Source organism: Ctenopharyngodon idella, chromosome 20 (assembly GCF_019924925.1).
Source record: "Ctenopharyngodon idella isolate HZGC_01 chromosome 20, HZGC01, whole genome shotgun sequence".
Classification (NCBI taxonomy): Eukaryota; Metazoa; Chordata; class Actinopteri; order Cypriniformes; family Xenocyprididae; genus Ctenopharyngodon; species Ctenopharyngodon idella.
Window position 1 is genome coordinate 32032449 of NC_067239.1, and position 20177 is coordinate 32052625.

General features: G+C 36.0%; 2 protein-coding genes across 4 annotated transcripts; one reads left to right on the plus strand and one right to left on the minus strand.

Moving 5' to 3' along the window:
- Positions 1-25: 25 nt before the first annotated feature.
- slc25a29 (solute carrier family 25 member 29) lies at positions 26-11030 on the minus strand. The gene is made up of 4 exons (XM_051874331.1): positions 10474-11030; positions 7244-7287; positions 4559-4642; positions 26-3155 (listed from the first exon to the last, which is right to left on the minus strand). Exons 1-4 carry the CDS (start codon positions 10499-10501, stop codon positions 2391-2393), a joined length of 921 nt encoding a protein of 306 aa, XP_051730291.1. The 5' UTR covers positions 10502-11030; the 3' UTR covers positions 26-2390.
- Positions 11031-11254: 224 nt separating this feature from the next.
- Positions 11255-19500, plus strand: slc25a47a (solute carrier family 25 member 47a). 3 transcript variants are annotated; one of them, XM_051874321.1, is made up of 6 exons: positions 11255-11797; positions 13744-13787; positions 13927-13998; positions 14319-14495; positions 14884-15148; positions 16796-19500. In XM_051874321.1, the coding sequence occupies exons 1-6, from the start codon at positions 11761-11763 to the stop codon at positions 17089-17091; spliced, it is 891 nt and encodes a 296-aa protein (XP_051730281.1). In that variant the 5' UTR covers positions 11255-11760; the 3' UTR covers positions 17092-19500. The 3 variants fall into 3 exon arrangements, with proteins under 3 accessions (XP_051730281.1, XP_051730280.1, XP_051730279.1); XM_051874319.1 differs by lacking the exon at positions 11255-11797 and having other exon boundaries at positions 11805-13787; XM_051874320.1 differs by lacking the exons at positions 13744-13787; positions 13927-13998 and having other exon boundaries at positions 11289-11797.
- The last annotated feature ends 677 nt before the right edge of the window (positions 19501-20177 follow it).

Below are 20177 nucleotides of genomic sequence, written 5' to 3' on the forward strand. Positions count from 1 at the left end.
CGAGGACAAAAAAAGACACAAGACATCAGTTAACCCATTTATTTTCACATTTTATTTTAGTTGACCAAAAGCAGTTTGAAAGTTGGTTCAGGTCAACCACATTTCAAATGGGAGCAGCACAGAATTTCATACAAAAATAGGACAAACATTTGACCATCTCTTCAGCAGTAACAGCAGTAACGACAAACTAGAAAAAGAAAAATCTAAAGCTATTCAAATTAAAATCACTTCAGTACTTCTGCAAGTCCATAAAATACAATTTATTTACATTTCTCACAGGTAAATCACACATATTTAGTTTTCAATGCATCAGTCTAAACTTCCCTTTTTAATGTAATACTATATATTTACATTTAATACAATCCATAACCGTTACAAAAAGAGCAGCATTTCTTTAAAAGCCCATTCTGTCCGTTCTATACGCTTCTTTTCCAACTGCATGTTTTAGTCAGCACAAACATACGCAATTCTATTTACACATCTTTCGATATGCAGAGAAAATTCAAGCCTCGGTATATACAAACATAAAATATATTGATCTTACAGTATAACTTACAGTCAATCAAAAGACATGAGGGCATTTTTCATTCTAATAGCAGTATAGATAGTTACACTGGGCCAGATACAACCTGTATCCCAACAATTTAATACATTACAGAAAAACATGCAAATATTGCATTCATTTTGTAGGTCATACATTACAAACTATAGGCAGGAGATGAGGAAAGTACTCACTGAGGGGACCGAATTTTATTTGTGGACAAAAACCTTTGGATCATCCTCTTATTTTGTACACGAGTCCTTTAAAAATCATTATTATTCAAGCCAATACAATTCAAGTAGAAAACAGAAACTTTCCGGAAAGATTAGCAAACATAATTTGGTGTCTACCATATTCATTGCACAAAATGAGATGAATTTAACACTAGGCCAAGATATCACAACCTTTCAGGCAATTTCACCAGCAGCTTCCAGTAAAAGGTGGTAAAAACATAATAAAGACTAAATTAGTGCCAGAATCACATTTGGGTCATTCCGTGTCAATTTTCAGAAACTTCCCCCGCTCAAATTTTTGATTTTGTTAATTTTTTCCCTGAAGAAAGACAGACATAAATAGTGATGAGAGGCAAAATATTAAATGTCTCAGATGTGTATTTTCTGAGTAATCCACTATTTTGTAGAGGAGGATCAAAATGACAATTCTCACCTGAGATTTGGAGTCAAATTAGAGGAGTGTAAAAATGACTTTATAAAGATGGAGCATCATTATTTTATTTTTACACAGAGATTGGTAGATCTATTAGTAAAATCTGTTGACTTTATCAATCTTTGTTTCATTATATGCCAACAGTGACAGCTCAAAAGCACTTCTTGTGTTTCTTTGCCTCAAGTTAACTCTAAAAGTGTTCAAGATATCTTAATATCCTTTTAGATTCTGGTTCTTAATAAACTTTTCTTTTGAAATCTTCATTTTCAAGGCCCTATATAGTTCAGTCCAAAAGATATGAGGATCTCAAAGCAGCTCCATGTTCAAATTGTTGATTTTTTTCCCATTTTCAGTGATCGAAAGGCCATTTTTGAGCTGTCACTGTTGGCATATAATGAAACAAAGATTGATAAAGTCAACAGATTTTACTAATAGATCTACCAATCTCTGTGTAAAAATAAAATAATGATGCTCCATCTTTCTAAAGTCATTTTTACACCCCTCTAATTTGACTCCAAATCTCAGATGAAAATGGTCATTTTGACTCTCCTCTACAAAATAGTGGATTACTCAGTAAATACACATCTGTGACATTTAATATTTTGGCTTTCATCGCTATTTATGTTTGTTTTTCTACATAAAAAATATTGAGCCGAGGACCTCTGGTTGAGTTGACACGGAATGACCCATGAAAGTTGACAAAAATACTTTTCAGTGGACCAAAATGACCTATAAGACTATATGTCTACACATCACAGCCTTGCTTTTAAAGAATGGCGTCCCCCCAGAATAAAGTTGATGATTGTAATAAATAGGGTTTGGGAGGATTTGTTTAGACACTCGTTTCTCTTCAGTGTAGCAAAAATTTGCAACTTCAAAGCAAGTTTTTCTAGTTCTGCCAGGTAAAAACCAAGGGAGCCAACAGTAACAGCTGTTGAATACATCAACATGCAAATTCTTACTTTCATACGTCGGATTCTTACTTTCAGCTGTTCTTGTAAGGCAGAAACAAGGAACGCGCTTGACCATTGAATATAAAAAAATATATTTACAAATCAAGTCATTGTACAGATAGAAAGAAAGAAAGAAAGGTTGTGCAATTCCAGATGTGCTCACTGCACAGCAACTGTTTGATTAGTAACGTAATTCGGGAAGTGCTATACTACGTCAAAGACGAGGTTACTCACAGGCTGGACGGTTGCGCTTGTTGCTGCAACGGCGCGTGATGAGGAGCCGTTTCGCAATCTTTAGGAGCTTCGTCCGAGCGTACGTACAAAAGGAAGAGGGTGACCGTAGCGAACGTGGCGGCGTTGACCGGAAAAGCCCGGAGGAGAGTGGAAGTAAGTCCGCGCGTGAAAACTCGCCAGCCTTCACGCTGGATGCTCTTCCTGGTGCAGTCCATGATGCTGCTGTACTGGTACTTCCCGCCCACTCCGTCGGCCTGCAGCCGAGACTTTATCACGTCCACGGGGTACGTCGAAAGCCAGGACGCGATTCCCGACATGCCGCCGGCGAACAGCAGCTTGGGAATCATGTACGGGTCCTCCGGCTCGCAACCCAGCGAGCGCGTCAGGAGGTCGTACGCGAGGAAGTAAACGCCGAAGCCCGGCGTCTCTCGGATCAGAGTCGTGACCATGCCTCGGTTGACGCCGCGCACACCCTCGCGCTGGTAGATGCGCGCCAGGCAGTCCAGCGAGTTTTTGTAGACCTTCCGAGAGGACGACTTCTTCTCGCCTGTTCCCTGCATCTGCATGCGGGTCTTGGCCAGCTCCATCGGGCAGCAGATCACACACTGGATGGCGCCGGCCGCCGCTCCGGCCAGGAACTGGTTCAGGGGCGTATCTTCGCCCAGCATGCGCATGGTGTTGCCCTGAACGCCGAAGACGATGGCGTTGATGAACGTCAGGCCCATCATGGGGGAACCAATGCCTTTATAAAGGCCAAACATCTGCAGAAAAGGTGGTGCATAAGCTTTGCAACATTGACATTGAACTGAACTGAATCAACATTGAGTCCAGCTGAATAACGACACTATTGTATTATCATAGAGCGGTTTATAGCTGAATCAAACTTTACACAGTTATTAAACTCATTCACTGAGCTGAATAATGAAACTATTATCTTTCTAGAGCTGCTTTACAGCAGAATTTTAATTTGTCTCGTGAATTTTACATAATTGATTCTGTTTATGACTGTGAAGCTGCTTTGAAACGATCTGTATTTTATAAAGCGCTGTAGAAATAAAGCTGACTTTACTTGTATGTCAAAGGATGTGCTGAATGTGGCCTAGATCTGAAGATTTTCTCACGTATGTGACACAGATTTGGTTTTTGGTGTCAGTGTGAACAGGCAAAAAAAAGGTTAGTAAAATGGAGCTCCTTATCTCACTCAAATATAATGAATAATTCATTAAAAATGTAACTAAATAATATAATAATATATTTAAATTATATATACACAGAGTACTGTTCAAAAGTAGTTCATTATTTGATCAAAAATACAGTACAAATTATGAAATATTTTTACAATGTAAATCAGCTGTTTTCTATGTGAATATATAGTAAAATATAATTTATTTCTGTGATCAAAGCTGAATTTTCAGCATCATTACTGCAGTCTTCAGTGTCACATGATCCTTCAGAAATCATTCTAATATGATGATTTGATGATCAAGAAACATTTATGATTATTATCAATGTTGAAAACAGTCATATTTTTGTGTGAAACCATCATACATTTTACTGTCATATTCGATTAATTTATGCATGTTTGTTGAATAAAAATATTCATTTCTATATTGTATATAGAAATTGCATGATACAAACACAATTATCTTTTAAACGGTTTTATTCCGTGGCGGAAACAAGCTTTTTCCCTTTTTCATAAAACACTGTTTTAAAAAAGCTTTACAGAAAATTATGATATAAATGTGTTTATTATCTTAATATCATTATGCCTTATGGTCACATTAGTAGATTAGAGGACAACAGATTAGGGCTTCTAACTACATACTTATATATCCAACTTTATGTAAAGAGCTGGGCAATAATATAGTTACATTCTGCGAAAAAACAAACTAATAAAAAAAAAAAAAAAAATCAGGTTGTTGAGATTTGCTGTATAATATTTATTAGTTTTACATGAGTGTACTGTATTTGTAAGTCAAATCAGCTTTATTTCTATAGCGCTTTTCTACAAAAGCTTCACAGTATTAAAGAGGAAAATAACAGGATTAATGATGCAAACTTCATTAAATATGAGACAGATTCAAACTGTAGCTGTAGGAAGATAACAGTGTCATTAATCAGCATCTAAAGAGAGGAATATAAAAACACTGAAGTTTCCACTCACTGACTCTTGACGTATGATGGATTGAAAACAGTGATAAGTTCCTCGGTAAAGGGGTTTATCCACACTCTGGACCTGAAGTCGAACCTACAGAAGACACAGTCCATTACTACAAACCCAACAGCTCTTACTCGACTGTTTCTTTAACTGTGACAACAGATGAAGCGCTAGTGTTGTCTAGCTGTTGGAAACTGGTTGTAGGAAATGTTGTACTGTAGTTTTAAAACATTGCAAGAAGAAATCCAACAACAGACTTACTGTAAGGATAAAAACGAATATAAAAATGTAAAAAAATTTACTTTATGGCCTATTAAAAAAAAAAAACCAGTATAATCATCTTGCCAAGCAGGGCCTAAATATTCAAGACAGACAGTAATAAAATAAAGAGCAACAAAACAAATAATAAAAAATAAACAATTAGAACAAACATACAAATGAAGCAAAGAGTTTTACTTTTTTCAGGTATCTAACAGCAGTATTAATAATTATATATATGTATAATCAAAAAAATAACTCATCTGGCATAAAAAATAATGGGGATCTCAATGAATGTCAAGCAACCGATCAATTCACAAATAAATAAGAAAACTACATTTTAACATGTAACATTAACTATTACATTTTAATTTTAGTTAAAGTTTTAGTAATTTTGTTGTATATTTTTGGCATTTTTATTTTTTATATATACACATTTTTTATTTCAGTTTAGTTTTAGTTATTTCAGTATATCAAGTTCAACTAAATTAAAACAAGAAATCTTGCTGAAATAAAATAAGTTTAAGTTTTGGGATATTTTATTTCAGTACACATTTTATTTCAAGTAGCAAAATTTTTAGTACTGGTCAAAAGTTTGGAAACATTACTATTTTCAAAAATACAGTAAAAATTGTAAAATATTATTGCAATGTAATATAGCTGTTTTCTGTGTGAATATATTATAAAATAGAATTTATTCCTGTGATCAAAGCTGAATTTTCAGCATCATTACTCTGCCCCATGCACAACAAACTCAGATGCACTGTGTATTCTGACACATTTACATTATATATATATATATATATAATAGCACTGGTGAAAGTTTGAATGTTTTGTAGCACAGGCCACGACTGACAAACTTCCATTCAGGGCACACAAAATATAAACCTTAACAAGAAATGTTTTCACACAAATATTTTTTATTGCAGAAACAAAACACCTCTTGCTGAACATTAAGTCACAAAGTTTTATATATATATATATATATATATATGTATACAGCCCAATAATATCACTAATCACAATCCAAACATCCATCTGTTTTGGTTGAGCTCTTGAAAATACTGCTTCATTTTCCTATAAAGATTATATTATTATGAATAATAAACTGTGACTGTAATTTCTTAACTTACACAGGAGAAAAACGTATGGATTCACTTCAAATTAGATACATTTTTATTTTACACACATGTACTCTGTGTACTTCATAATGTCAGTCGAGTGTTTGAAATAACTTCCTTTTGTGATCTGACGTGGCTTCATATAGAATGAGGCAGAAATTATATCATTTTATATCATTCTATACAGTGATAAAGGCTATATTGCATTATAAATATACTTTATTCTTATGAAAATACCCAGAAATGTCTATAAAAACACAGATAAACCATATATTGTTGCAATCGTATGTTTATAGTCTTCATGTTTCATCAGTTAAAACGTTTTATTCTGCTACAGCGATCTCTGGACGTCTTTGTCCATATAAATGATTTCCTGGAATGTCGTAAGTTTTATGACTTCTATGAGTCTCACTTGTGGACTTTCTGCGCAAGGGCGCCCTCTGGCTACGAGTATGAGTTACATTACATGTGTGTGCGCACTAATGCTCACAACAATAGGATAAAAATAGGAAAAATTTGAAGTAAACATATGCGAATCCTTAAGCTTTTCTCCAGTGTACAGAAAGGAGTTTTTTTTTCCTCTTCCAGTGGATGCATAAGATTTACTGACAAAAATTAAGAAATTACAGTCACAGGTTTTTTCATAATAATATAATCCTTTATAATAAAATTTTAGACATTTCTAATGATTTATAGGAAAATGAAGCAGTATTTTCAAGAGCTCAACCAAAACGGATGGATGTTGTTTGGATTGTTATTAGTGATATTATTGGGCTGTATATATAAAAAAATTACTTTATCTTAAGCAAGAGGTGTTTTGTTTCTGCAATAAAAAATGTTTGTGTGAAAACATTTCTTGTTAAGGTTTGTATTTTGTGTGCCCTGAATGGAACGTTAATGCCCTTTGGCAGTCACATGCCTGTTTAAGTGATGAACTATGGACATTTTATACTTGTGCTACAATTGTGTGGCCTGTGCTATACAGTGACATTATATATATATATATATGGTGGCGTCACTATTTTTAGTTAGTAGCACTAGTATTAACTATGAACACACAACTGGTATGATGTGCTTTCACAAAATGATTTATTTAGTAACAGAAGTCATTTTTAAGTCACAAGGTTCAGCATGAAACAGATAGGATCAGAGTGAAGTGTCAAAACAAGCTCCCTTCGTTAAACATCAGCCTAAAATAGCAATGATAACTGTTTGCTCGGTGAATTTCCAGAGAAATCAACAGCAGCCTCGGGTGACAGATCTGCTTGAGAAAGCGGTCACAGTTAACCAGGATGGGTTAAAGATGACTCACCTTAACTGTGTCGAAAGGATGTCCGACAAGCACCCCAGCAGCACCTACACCACAAAAACAAAAAACAAAAACAAACAAAAAAAGATGATTTAGAACATTTAAGAAAAAAAACAAAAAAAATGCAAATTGTCTTAATGAATATTGAGTAATACACTGTATATTATTGTCAAACAATATAATACACATTTCCACATTTATAATTTTGTGTCAAACTGTCATAAGCACAGCTATACATGGACAACAGAGTCAGTTCTACGATCTTCTGTGTTTTATTTCCGTCTGGTTGGATTCATCAACACTGTTCTTGGTGAGCATTAAAAGATGCCCATGTTGGACTGGAGATCTCACATGAGGTTCCTGTTGCTCAGGCGATCTCAGTATTTCACAAGGTATCAGATATCAGTGGTTACGTACTGAACCTGCCAAGAAGACCAATGACAAATCCACATGGCCGAACACGGTTCAGCAGACGCACATGTGCACGGTCCAGACCAAAGGCGTCGGCCCGTCCTGACCAATCACACACGACCTCTGATACAGACTCCAGTCGACAGGGTTGCTGTATGATGACGGTGATGTTACGTAAAAACAAGAAATATATGCAAAGAGCATGGCTGGCCGATTTATATTTGCTGCTGCTATAAAAATATAACATAAATGGAAATGTGATTCAGCTTCACGAATCATTTCAAACGATCCATTTGACCGAATCAATTCAGAAATCAATTTGCGTCATTACATAAAAATCTTCATATGTTAAAAATATATTTCAAAAATTGCAGGGAAATAGCTGTTTAGTGTTATATTATTATTATAGTATTATATTTATGCACATAAAAAAGATTAAATATAGCATTAAATGTGTATATATATATATATATATATATATATATACACACACATATATATATAAATAAAATAATTTACCATATATATATCTCCACGTGGAATATTTATTGCAGGAAAATAGCTGTTTAGTATTATATTATTATTATAGTATTATATTTATGCACATAAAAAAAGATTAAATATAGCACTACATTTTTATATATATATATATATATATATATATATATATATATATATATATATATATACATATATATAAATAAAATAATTTACCATATATATAAAATTATAAAATAATTTACCATATATATATATATATAGTCTCCACGTGGAATATTTATTGCAGGAAAATAGCTGTTTAGTATTATATATTGTTATATTGGTGCACATAAAAAAAGATTAAATATAGCATTAAATATATATATATATATATATAAATTATTTTTTTTATTTACTGATTTTAAAAAAAATTTACACCGAACCTAATCCTAACCCGTAATAAATAAAATAAACCAAATGATATCAAAAGGTTGTAAAATATTAATATACTATTTAGCTATATCCTACGGAGCCCCTAAAGGGACATGGTGGTGGAAAAAATATGGGATGGGAGAAAAAAAAAAATATTGCTTTTGTGTTCTCTCGCAAAAGTGTGCGTTCTTCGGAGAAACAGAAACTTTGTGTTCACTCGCAAAGAACTCGAAAGCATTAACATAATTTTTGTTCCATCACCACGTCCCTTTAGGGGCTCCGTAATATGCAAATTGAAAAAAAAAAAATGATAAGCCACAGTCTAATCATTAATTTTTAAACATAGGAAAACATAAACAGTGTGGCTCATCCACTATAACAGCACCTGTGTGTTTCAACATTTATGAAGCACTTTGTCTTGGCGTCTGTAAAATGAAACACAAGCTGGTAGGAAGACGCAGCCCCCGTCCCGCCGCTGGGATTGGCTCGCGCAGGGGTGTGTGGACGCCTGTGCTTTTTACGGGACATGGACAGGCAGTTGGGAGGGGGTTATTCTGGGCTCTTCCGGGAAACACATTTCACAGCAGTTCAAGCACGTCTGTTATTCGCACAAGAGAATAGAATGACTTCAAGGAGGCTTGTAGGTTACATATTCATTTAAAGTCAATCACAAGCCCTCACTCTGACCATTCTCCACACGTCATATTCAGACAATCTGTGTTTTTAACTACACTGAAAGCCCAAACCACCACCTGACCCAATATTTAGATTTGCGGTTGAGCAAAGGCTTTTCCAGTTAAACGCCTACGCATTTACATTACAGTAGAATTGATAATGAATGTTCAATAAATATTAAAAGACCAAACAGTATCAGTAAATGTATGCATTACATTACACATCTTATAAAAGCTTTTAATCAATCAAAAATGTAAACAGCCTTTAGAATCTGCAAAACTGACCACCTCACAGAAGAACGATGACATTGTAACCAAATTTAGAACATCACAATCAATCAGTAACAGTAAATCAGTCACAATGTAACATTCTATTCTTTCAAAGGCAGCTGAGCAGAATTCCATCATGTGACATCAACTATATATATACAGTCAAACCAAAAATGATTCAGACATTTTTTGTATATATTTTTACTAGTGTGTGCAGGACACTATAGTTCATTTCTGTAAGTGAGAATAGCAAAGTAAACTGTGACATATTATACCCAAAACTTCTTCATACAGTGGACTACCAGTAAAATTGACCACAATTTGGGACCAAAAATTATTCAGACACTTTGACCTGACCATGTTTTGCTGAAGTGTTATCTGACATAATTAATCTGACACAGTTTAACTCTGAGATCTTGTAATATTTTATTACCATTTTTTTAAACTGTAGTGAATAAACTGAATTAATGAATGAAATGTGTGCATATTATATATATATATATATATATATATATATAGATAGATAGATAGAGATATATAAATATATAACAGTAATACCCGGATAGATACAAATGACAGAATATCTAACCTCCACTTAAATCAGCTCTTCATCAAATACATTTCAGAAATTCAATAAACAAAAACTCAACTCCATCACGTGTCCTGCGTGGCGTGGCTTCCTCCTCCACTACAAATAATTCAGCATGTGTGAACCGTGTAAATTACATTATCTGACATTAGTAAGTTCAATAAATAGACTTTATACACATGCATGATTACTTACTGCACTTAAACTATATGAATGACCGGATCTGAGTATTTAATTTGATTCATCTTTTTGCCACAAACCCCGAAGCAGACAGGACGTGGGTTAACAAGCTTAACCGAGTCTTAATCTACTGATTCACCTAGCAGATATGACAAGAATTTACTGTACTGTACTGTACTAGTAGTAATGTAACTTACCTCCTAAACAGCCAGCAAGGAAGTCCATCACTGCTTCAACAGAAACCTTCCCTTTAGATGAGCTCAAGCCTGTTTTGAAGCGGTAACTCGGGTTCGGTCGAGCAGACAGAGCTGGTTCGTTGCTCAGGCCTGTCCTGCGATCAGATGCGCGTAAGTTTGCAGCAGAAGCGTAGCAGAAACTCGGCTGTCGGGACGAGCTCTGCGCCAACTGTAAGTCACTGATCAGGTCGTAGTGGAAAATTTCACCTACTAGCTTGACTACCACCTGCTGGGATCACTGTCTATTTGTGTACAGGGTTCTGATGGATGGACGGGTGTCGGCGAGGAGGTGTGTGAGCGCGCGCCAATCGCGACCCGCGGATTTAAAAGGGATTCCTGTTTCTCTCTTCGCTTTTCCGGGTTTGTGGATTTTACTAGGGCGAAGGCGTTGTTAATATTCACGAGCCGATTCTTCCTATTGGATGGTTGCCGAGAACGTCATCGATAGCTTTTTAATATTCAATAGACAATCCTTCGCCATGTGAAGTCAATCTAATTAATATTCATGACATGCCTTCGCCGTAGTAACGCTAGCGTTTGGGAGTCGGTTCGTTCGGAGAGTTCATTTCATTGAATTGCTCGAACGATTCATTTAGAATTTTACTAAATAAATAACTTTTTTTTAGATAAATAAATATTTGACACAATACTGCTGTTGCCGTTATATTTTCTAGATCATAGTTAGTTTATTAGCTGGCGCACTTCGGTCGGTGATTTGCGAACGCTTTGCGATTCGATTCAATAGAATCTTTCGAAAGGAATCAGGTCAAAATGATTCATTGGACTCGTAACTTCTCTTCCGCGTTGCATCAGCATGTGTTTATGCTGTCTATGGTTCAAGAGCGAATGGTGCAATGCGTGTGCGATTAAATGTATCGGTCTGTAATTAATTCGAATTAATTAAATAAAGGTTTATTCATAAAATGCGCAACAAAACAACATCTGCTATGAAAATGAGCTCGCAGAATATAAATGACAAAATAACGAGTTATAAAGTCAAATAAAATTGAAGAACATCGCGTATAATATGCATGCACCGTTTCAATAAAAACACGTTGTTTATTATCGCTTTTAATGAAGCTGCATCTGTCAGAGGAACCACGTGAGAATGAGGGACTGTTACAAAAGGACTAGTCTGCGCAGATCAAAAACACACACGACCTTTACGGGATTATGTCAGTGTTGCATTATACAATTATTTATCAGAAGCAATAATAATGTCATAGGCAGGTCAAAGCAGTTGCGACGATGCATTTCGCCGACTTCCTTGCAGGATCAGTTGGAGGTAGGCTATAGTTTATTTAAAGTCTGTTTGTCAGCTAATCTGGTTGAATTACATGATAGATAAGTATTAGAATTGCTGATTTGAGAGAATATATGTTAAACTGCTTTAGGTGTTTGTTTTTGAGACTATAGAGATAATGTAGGCTATATTGCATACAATCAACTTAGTGTTTATTTATTTGTTTAGCATAAAAGCAAGTTGGTGCACACAAGCCTACATTGAGTAAGGCTCGCAGACCTGGCTGTTAACGCGATCGCGACCCGGGTTCGAATCCGCCTTTTGCCGACCTCGCATTTATTTTCAATAAAAATGAAAATAATGTTCTAAAAGTGGAAATAACCTGCGAATGAGTGTACAAAAATACTGAGGTGCAAATAGTATCTGCCAATATGAAGTATAGATAGCATCTAATTACTATTTACTCTTATTGCAAAGAACTGATACTTTTACATGGTGTAAATAGAATCTATTGCTATTTTCATTTAGTGTAAATAGCATATTGCTAAGAATATGCTGCTATTTTCACTTAGTGTAAATAGCCGCTGCCTAAAAAATATGCATTGTTTTACTGAAAATGCACCATTGGAAATGGATGTACAGAGGTGGAGAGTTTCTGTACACTTAAAGTGCTTCGATTTAACCATTTCCTGGATGCAATATAACGCATACAGCAATGAATGAGTTAAAACTAGTGAATCTATTCTCAGCTCAGTAGTTTGACTACTCGCTTGGCTTTAATACCTGGGAAATTATTATTACACCATCACTACACGCATGTGTAAAAACTGCCAAATATTTTCCAATTTTGGTTTCTTTCTTTGAGACAAAAACCTCTAAAACTGGGTTAAGACACAAATGTTAATGTTTAACACAAATTAGATGTCCGTCAGACGCTTTTAGAACCTTTTAGGGGTTCCATCATGGGATCAATTTATGGATTTAATTCCAATTTATTAATTTTGTTTGAATTAATTTTTTTAAATTGTAATTAAATTGTATGAATTAAACAGCTTCATCGCTAGAAAAAATTGAAATAACCCGTTAAACATGTAAGTATCACGCAATCATTTAAGACATTTCTCCTTATATGGAACTTTTTTGGCATAAAGGGTTCTTAACTGTCGGTGAAATCGCACTGCTTTACCATGGAAAAGGTACTTAAATTCCTTTTAGCAGGCTCCTCCCCCTAGTGGGCGGTGTCACGTTTTACATTACGAAATTTACTACACTATTTTATAATCAACTTTTTCCCTAATCTTGAACATATCGTTGAGACTATTTGGTGGCTGTTTTGTGATAGAAGTGATATTGTGACAAAAAATTGTATTAAGTTAGGAGAACACGTCAAACGCATCACCCAGTGGCTATTTGTGGTACTGCGCTTAAACAAAATCTCACAGGAACTTCAATTTTTGTGATATCAACTTCAAATTTGGATAGACATATGGCTTTTATTTTATAGCATTTTTAGAGTAAAATTATTTTGTAAAGTGTATGATTTGTATAACAGTAAATTTAACCTTTTTTACACTTTAATGTTTTGAAGTGCTTTAAAACGAGACCAACTTTAAGTATTCCAAGGCATTCATGAATGTTTGGATAGTGCGTCTTCACATCTATGCTCAGAAATGACAGTTAAGGGGTTAAAATTGAGTCAAGAACCCATGGACTTCCTTATCTAACCCATCTATCTGAAGTCTTCTACCTCTAGTAATGATCTGATGAGTTGAATCAGGTGTGTTTGGTTATGAGTAGTTTGAACATGTTGATGTGCTTCCAGGAACAGGGCTGGGAAACTTTGGTTAACGATGGTTCTTTTCAGCAGCTCCTCCCAAACGTATTATTTAGAACTTGTTTTGCATCAATTATTGGAAACTTATACAAACGATTGATATTGGTATGTCTGGAGACTGAACAATCCAGTTTGATTCACTGTTGTTTTACAGGAGCATGTGGAGTGGCGGTCGGTTATCCACTGGATACTGTGAAAGTAAACTTATTTTACTTGTATTATTGAACACTTAATGTTTGGCTCTTAACTTCAGACATAAATAATTATGATTTGCATACTTATTGCTGTAATAGCATGTCCTTCAGACCTTGAGTATGTTCATTCCACACCTGCACAGGTCAGAATCCAAACTCAGAAACAGTTCACTGGAATCTGGCAGTGCGTCGTAACGACCGTCAAAAAAGAAGGGGTGAGAAATTTACATTGCTCAGTGCTTCATGCACCTTCTCAAACACCGTAACTCATCCTATAGCATTTGTGCTCCGGCCATGACATCATTCCTTTGAAGCAGTTATTTTACACTCTAAAAAATGCTGGGTTGAAAATGGACAAACGGCGATTGGGTTGTTTTAACCCAGTGGTTGGGTTAAATGTTTGCCCAACCTGCTGGGTAGTTTTATTTAACTCAACTATTGTTTAAAAATTACTGTATTGCTCACTTAAAATGAATTGCTTGCTTATTATTACAATTTGCAAGTGCTAATAATAACTGATTTCTCATCTCTCCAGGTTCATGGCTTCTTTAAGGGAATGGCTTTGCCTGTCACCACTATATCCATGACATCCTCTGTGGTGTTCGGCACTTACCGGAACTGTCTGCAGTGTTTCGGTCAGCTCCGCGGGATCGGCGCTCCCATCTCCAAGCTAGATATTTTCCTGTCAGGCATGGCGGGTGGCGTGGCACAGGTCAGGTTTGCTCTTTACACCATTAAAAACCATTGTCAGATCAGAAAATGAAGGGGAAAATAGCAAATATATATGATGATTTAAAACCAAGCTTGAATAGTCTGCCTCAAAACAGTACTGAAATTTGAAAAATGTGACGATACCAGCATTTCCCCCTAGCATTTTGAGCGCTGTTGAGCAAATTCTCTGATTGGCCACTGTGTTCACGCGCTCAACAGATATGTCTGTGATTGGCTACAATAATCAATGCTTCAAAAACATGTTGCAAATAGACATCTTTAACTCTCTTCAAGCGCTTACACAGATACACACGGGAGCATTTGAAAGCAGGCGTCTATCAGCGGATATATTAGGGAACATTTAGTGTACATGTCGTGTTCTTACTCAGATCTCTGTGATGTCACCTGGCGACATTGTGAAAGTTCGTCTTCAGTGTCAGACCGAGCGCAAGAGCAGCGGATTCAGTCATGGCAAACCCAAATACAGCGGCCCGATCCACTGCCTGCTGACCATCGCTAAAGAGGAGGGAGTTTTAGGACTTTACAGAGGAGCTCTTCCTCTGGCCTTCAGGGACGGTCCGTCATTCGCCACCTACTTCCTGACGTACAACACGCTGTGTTCACAACTAACTCCAGCAGGGCAGAAAGAGCCAGGTGAGCTGAAAATATAGCAGAAATGATCAGGGTTCAAATGCTTTAAGATCTCGAAGCACAATTGTAAGATATTACATATTATATAGCAAACACCTAAATCAGACCTTTTTTTTTGCAATTTCAGGTAATTTACCATAGAAATATTGTGTTTTTGGAACCTTTTTAACTGTTATAGCGCCACCTATGGTCTGATCTCCATAAAAGTTTGCATGCTTGTTTAGAATCATATGCCGCATCGACGCACCAAATGTCGTGAAGTTCTGAGTTTTTGTTTATGAATGATAGGCTTTTGGGCATACATGGCCACACCCATTTTCTAATTAACCCTGTTATAGATAGCCAAATGCCAAAGCTAAATTTTTCTTTTTTGATAATTATTGACCTATAGAGTCCAGAGAATTGTGCTGTGGTGATTTTATCGAGGTTGAGCGAAAAACCTATGACTAGTTCAAGAAAGTAGGTTTTTCAAATAATCTTCAATATTTAATGAACGATTCGACTGACAGCAGTGGTCCTAGAGGCAAAGTTGTTCAGAATGTGGAGTTCTATTATGTAGTATGAAAAATCATGTTATATACAATCATTTACGCACCTGAAAAACATGATGGCGCCCCCTGGTAGCTGACTTCTAGGGTCTCTAACGGCATGAGCCAAAAACGCCCAGCGAGTTTCGTTCCAATCGGCCTACGTTAACCTTGTCCGATAGGTGCTGAAAATTCATTGGCTGACAGCGGCCGTGTTTTTCGAGATACACAAATGTCCTTATAGACAACTTTGGACAAAGACACCGGATGCCAGTTTTCAAGTCAATCGGCTGTTGCATAGCTATAGCTATTTTTTCATTTTATAGCGCCACCAAGTGGCCAGTCATGGTGTCCTTTTTCACACGACCACAGACTAAGCCCATACGCAGGTGTACAGAGTTTGGTGAAGTTATCTCATTCTGTTCAAGAGTGATGACCGGTTTAATAAAAGTGGCCCTGCACACTTCGAACATTTTGGCGTCCCGTTGCAAGCGTGAAGCAAAATTGTGACTTTTTATTTTGATATTTATTGCCAATCAGACTCCAGAGAATTTTTCTGGTTTGGTTCTGATCGGGCAAAAAACCTAAGACTAGTGCGCAAAAGAAGATTTTTCGAAAAAATTCAGTGGTGACAATGTTTTGTTTGACTTGAAGGATTCCGACGATATAAGACACTTGAGCCTGAGTTGTGAGTGATTTCATACTTTTTATCGCTGTAGCGCCCCCGTCAGGTCAATTGGGGCAAGCCTAAGTGACGGGTTCTACCCTCAAAGTTTCTCTACGACTTGTGGTTTGCTCTGCCCGATCACTTTTAGGGCAGAATGCTGATCATTGAAAATCCTAACAATTACAATAGGGTTTCAGCGCTATGCTGAGTGATTTCATACGTTTGTACAATTATAATAAAAGACTTTTACTGGATAAAACAGTCTAAACTATCAAAGGACTGGAGGAGATTGAGTGCAACAGGTTTATCAACAAATCATTGAGGCCTTAGAAATGTATTTAATGATACAGCAGGCTTTATAGAGTTAACATGCATTTTTCTGCGATCTAATACTTTATGAAATGATTGCTTCTGTTATGCGTGTAATAACGTCAGGTCTTGTGTCGATGTTGACAGAGTGGGCCGCGGTGCTGCTGGCCGGTGGAGTTGCAGGAATGGCCGGCTGGTCCGTCGGGACGCCCATGGATGTGATCAAAGCCCGTCTGCAGATGGACGGAGTGCGAGAGGAGAAGAGATACAGAGGACTCGTTCACTGCCTCACCGAGACCGTGCGGAACGAAGGTCCAGGGATTTTCTTCAAAAGTCTGGGAATAAACTGCTTGCGGGCGTTTCCCGTTAACATGGTGGTTTTTGCGGTGTACGAGGTCAGTGTTCGTGTGCTCAGGTCAGCACCTCTGGATCAGCTCTCATGATGAGGAAGCACTTCTGATCACGCCGTTAATGTAATCTATTCTGGTTATTGTCTTATTGTATTACAATGTGTATTTAACATGCCTGGTTAATGCAGACGATGAGTCCAGAATGTGACACATTCTACCCCAAAATAAAAAAAAAAGATTTTTTTTTTTACTTTAAATAAGATATTTTGCATGAAATGAGAATGTTTTTTTGTTAAATGTGATATTTTGCACAGTATATTATTTTGTACGGACTTTACTTTATTAGAATAAGAGTAAATGTAATAGCATTATGAGAACAATGAGAGGAAAAAAAACAAGCAAACAAACAATCAAAAACATTCATATTTTACCCCAAAATCAAAAGAAAAAAATAAGATATATTATTATTGACTGACTGACTTTTTACCATTAATGGAGAGTAATTAAAATGACAGAACTCAAGAAGCAATAATAATGAGAAATTGAGGTAAATTGTGCACCCCAAAATCAAAAGAAAAAATATTTTAAATATTTTGCATGATACATTATTATGTACTAACTTTATACTCTAAAATACTCTGTAATATGTACTGACTTTATACACAGAAGCGGCCGAGGCCACCAAAATTAATACAAAACACCCCTAAAATTCGAGATAAGGGGGAAAAAAATGTCTCTGTGCAAGTTCTTGTTTTTAATATTTATAAAGGAGCTAGTAACAACGCACAAGCAAGAGTATACTGTATTTCCCGAATATCAGCACAATTGTAAATGTGATATCTATTCTATACAACAGTTCAATAAACATTGACTTAAGTGACTCACATTTTAGACTCAGAATATTGAGTTTTTGCTCTATTTCGCCAATGAAAATAAATCCAAACAAATCCACAAAAGAGCCAACTCATTTATGAATGAATCATTCTAATGAATGATTCAACGACTCACTCGTGGCGCGTTCCAAACGGGATATATCGCCCTCTGAAGGCACTTCGGAGTGAAAACAATCATGGCCGCCATATTGAAGGGTCGTTCCAAACCGAAGTGCTCAAAACTGGCCACTTCAAAGGGCCCTTCGGAGTTAAGGGTTTTGAAGGGTACAACTGATGGACACTTCGGGTCCCCATGATCCTTTGCACAGGGAAGTTGTTTGATGTCACAGAATGGGTACAGGAGGCTCGGAGTTCGATTTAACCTATAAATGTATGTATAGTATTTTTCTATACTACTGTAATATTTATACGAGTTAGATTTGGTACATTATTATGGTCAAAACGACATTGCACTTCACCAAAAATACTTTACAGCTCCCTTTATCAGTCCATTCAAATGTTTCAAATACATAGACGCAATATACAATATGGTGCGATAAACCAAAAATAAATAAACTAACGTTAAACAAAAGGCACAGCTTGCACAATCTACTCCTCCTTGATTGTCTCGTATGCGTTCCAAAAAAAGAGTTTTTTCAGACCCCTACACCCTTCATCCCTTCGACGCTCTCACTCCGCAGGGTAAACCCTTTGAAGGGATTAGGGCATAGGGATGAGCCCTTCCGAATGGAACGCAGGGTCAGTCACTTGCTTGCCCTGAATGAATCAGCCATTTTGCAGGAATCGTTTGACTGAATGATTCAATGACTCACTAAGTGATTTGCTGCCACCAACTGGTGGTTTAGTTTCATATTTAAAAGTATCGTTTCATTATGGTTAAAGAGATAGAATGCGTTTATAAGTAAGTCTATTTCGAGTAAAATATGAGATAACTTTGTTAAATAATGCAGAGATAATTGCAGTCGCGTTGCATTAATGTTTTTGTCTTTTTCCCTCATATTGGGGCCTCCAACTGTTTCTTTGAAACGGGTCTATGAATTGCGAAGCCCACTTCTGTTTATACATTTAAAAAAAATTCTCATTTTTTTCTTTTTGTGGTGGAAAAAAAAAATCGATGCATTATGAAACTGATTTTGCAGTTTGCATAATGTCCACTGAATGCTGCTAGCTTAAATACTAGTCATGAAAATGTGTGTACATTTTGTTATCTATTGTTTTGAATGTTTTCTAAAAATATTACAGAAAATCAAAATTGTTACATCCATCCAGAATCACCATGTCTACCTTTAGTACCAGCCCTTAATCTGCACTTTCCTCTCTGATACTGAATGTGTCTTGCTTCATAATGAATGACTGAGGATGAATATCTCTGTGTTGGACTATATGAGTGATGGATTAATAACTGATCCTGTGTCAGTGAGTGTTAAAGATGCGTTTCACTCATTCATTTGTACCTGCAAACACACTGGAGAAGAAACTAAACCTGCTTCAAAACCTGAGTATGTTCTTCTTATTTGATATTCATGCTCTACTTTTCCATTATTAAACTATCAGTGGAAATATACAATAAAATTTTACATTATTTAAATAAACATATATATTTTTTTAAGTTGCTTTCAGGCTTGTTTCTCATTTTAGATAATCCTAAACCAGCCATATCCAAATATTGAAATAATAAATTCTATAAAGGCCAAGGCAAGATTACACATATATCACACGTCATACACAGACATACTTTAATGACTTCAAATGTTTTAATGGTTACACATAGTTTAATGACTAATGATGTTCATGCAAATAATGCAATAATTTAAATGTAAAAAAGTAAAGTTCGTTGGGACGAACTTTTATGTTGGCTTGACAAAGCCTTGTCTGAAAGTGTTATAAGCTTCCTAGCATGTTGTTAGCATGTGTTAGCATGCATCTAACATGTTTTAACTCATTGTTAACATTTTTTATTTTGTTGCTCGCATGAATTAGCACTTTGCTAGCATGTTTTGATGGTGCGTTCAAGTCATGTCGGAAAGATCGTATTTACAAGCTGAACGCACATGAACGCCACCACAATGTCGTAAATATGACTGGGGAACTCGGGATTTTCTTTAAGCCCCGATCTGTACGAGTTGGGGGCGTGTCAGTGAGAAACATGGCGAAATACCACAATACTTATAGGTATTTAACAGTGACATTGTCAGGCTTTTCTATTTACAACGAAGTAAGCTAATTCCCAGCAAAAAATACGATAGCATCATAATATAATAATAAAATATGTAACGATAAAGTTTA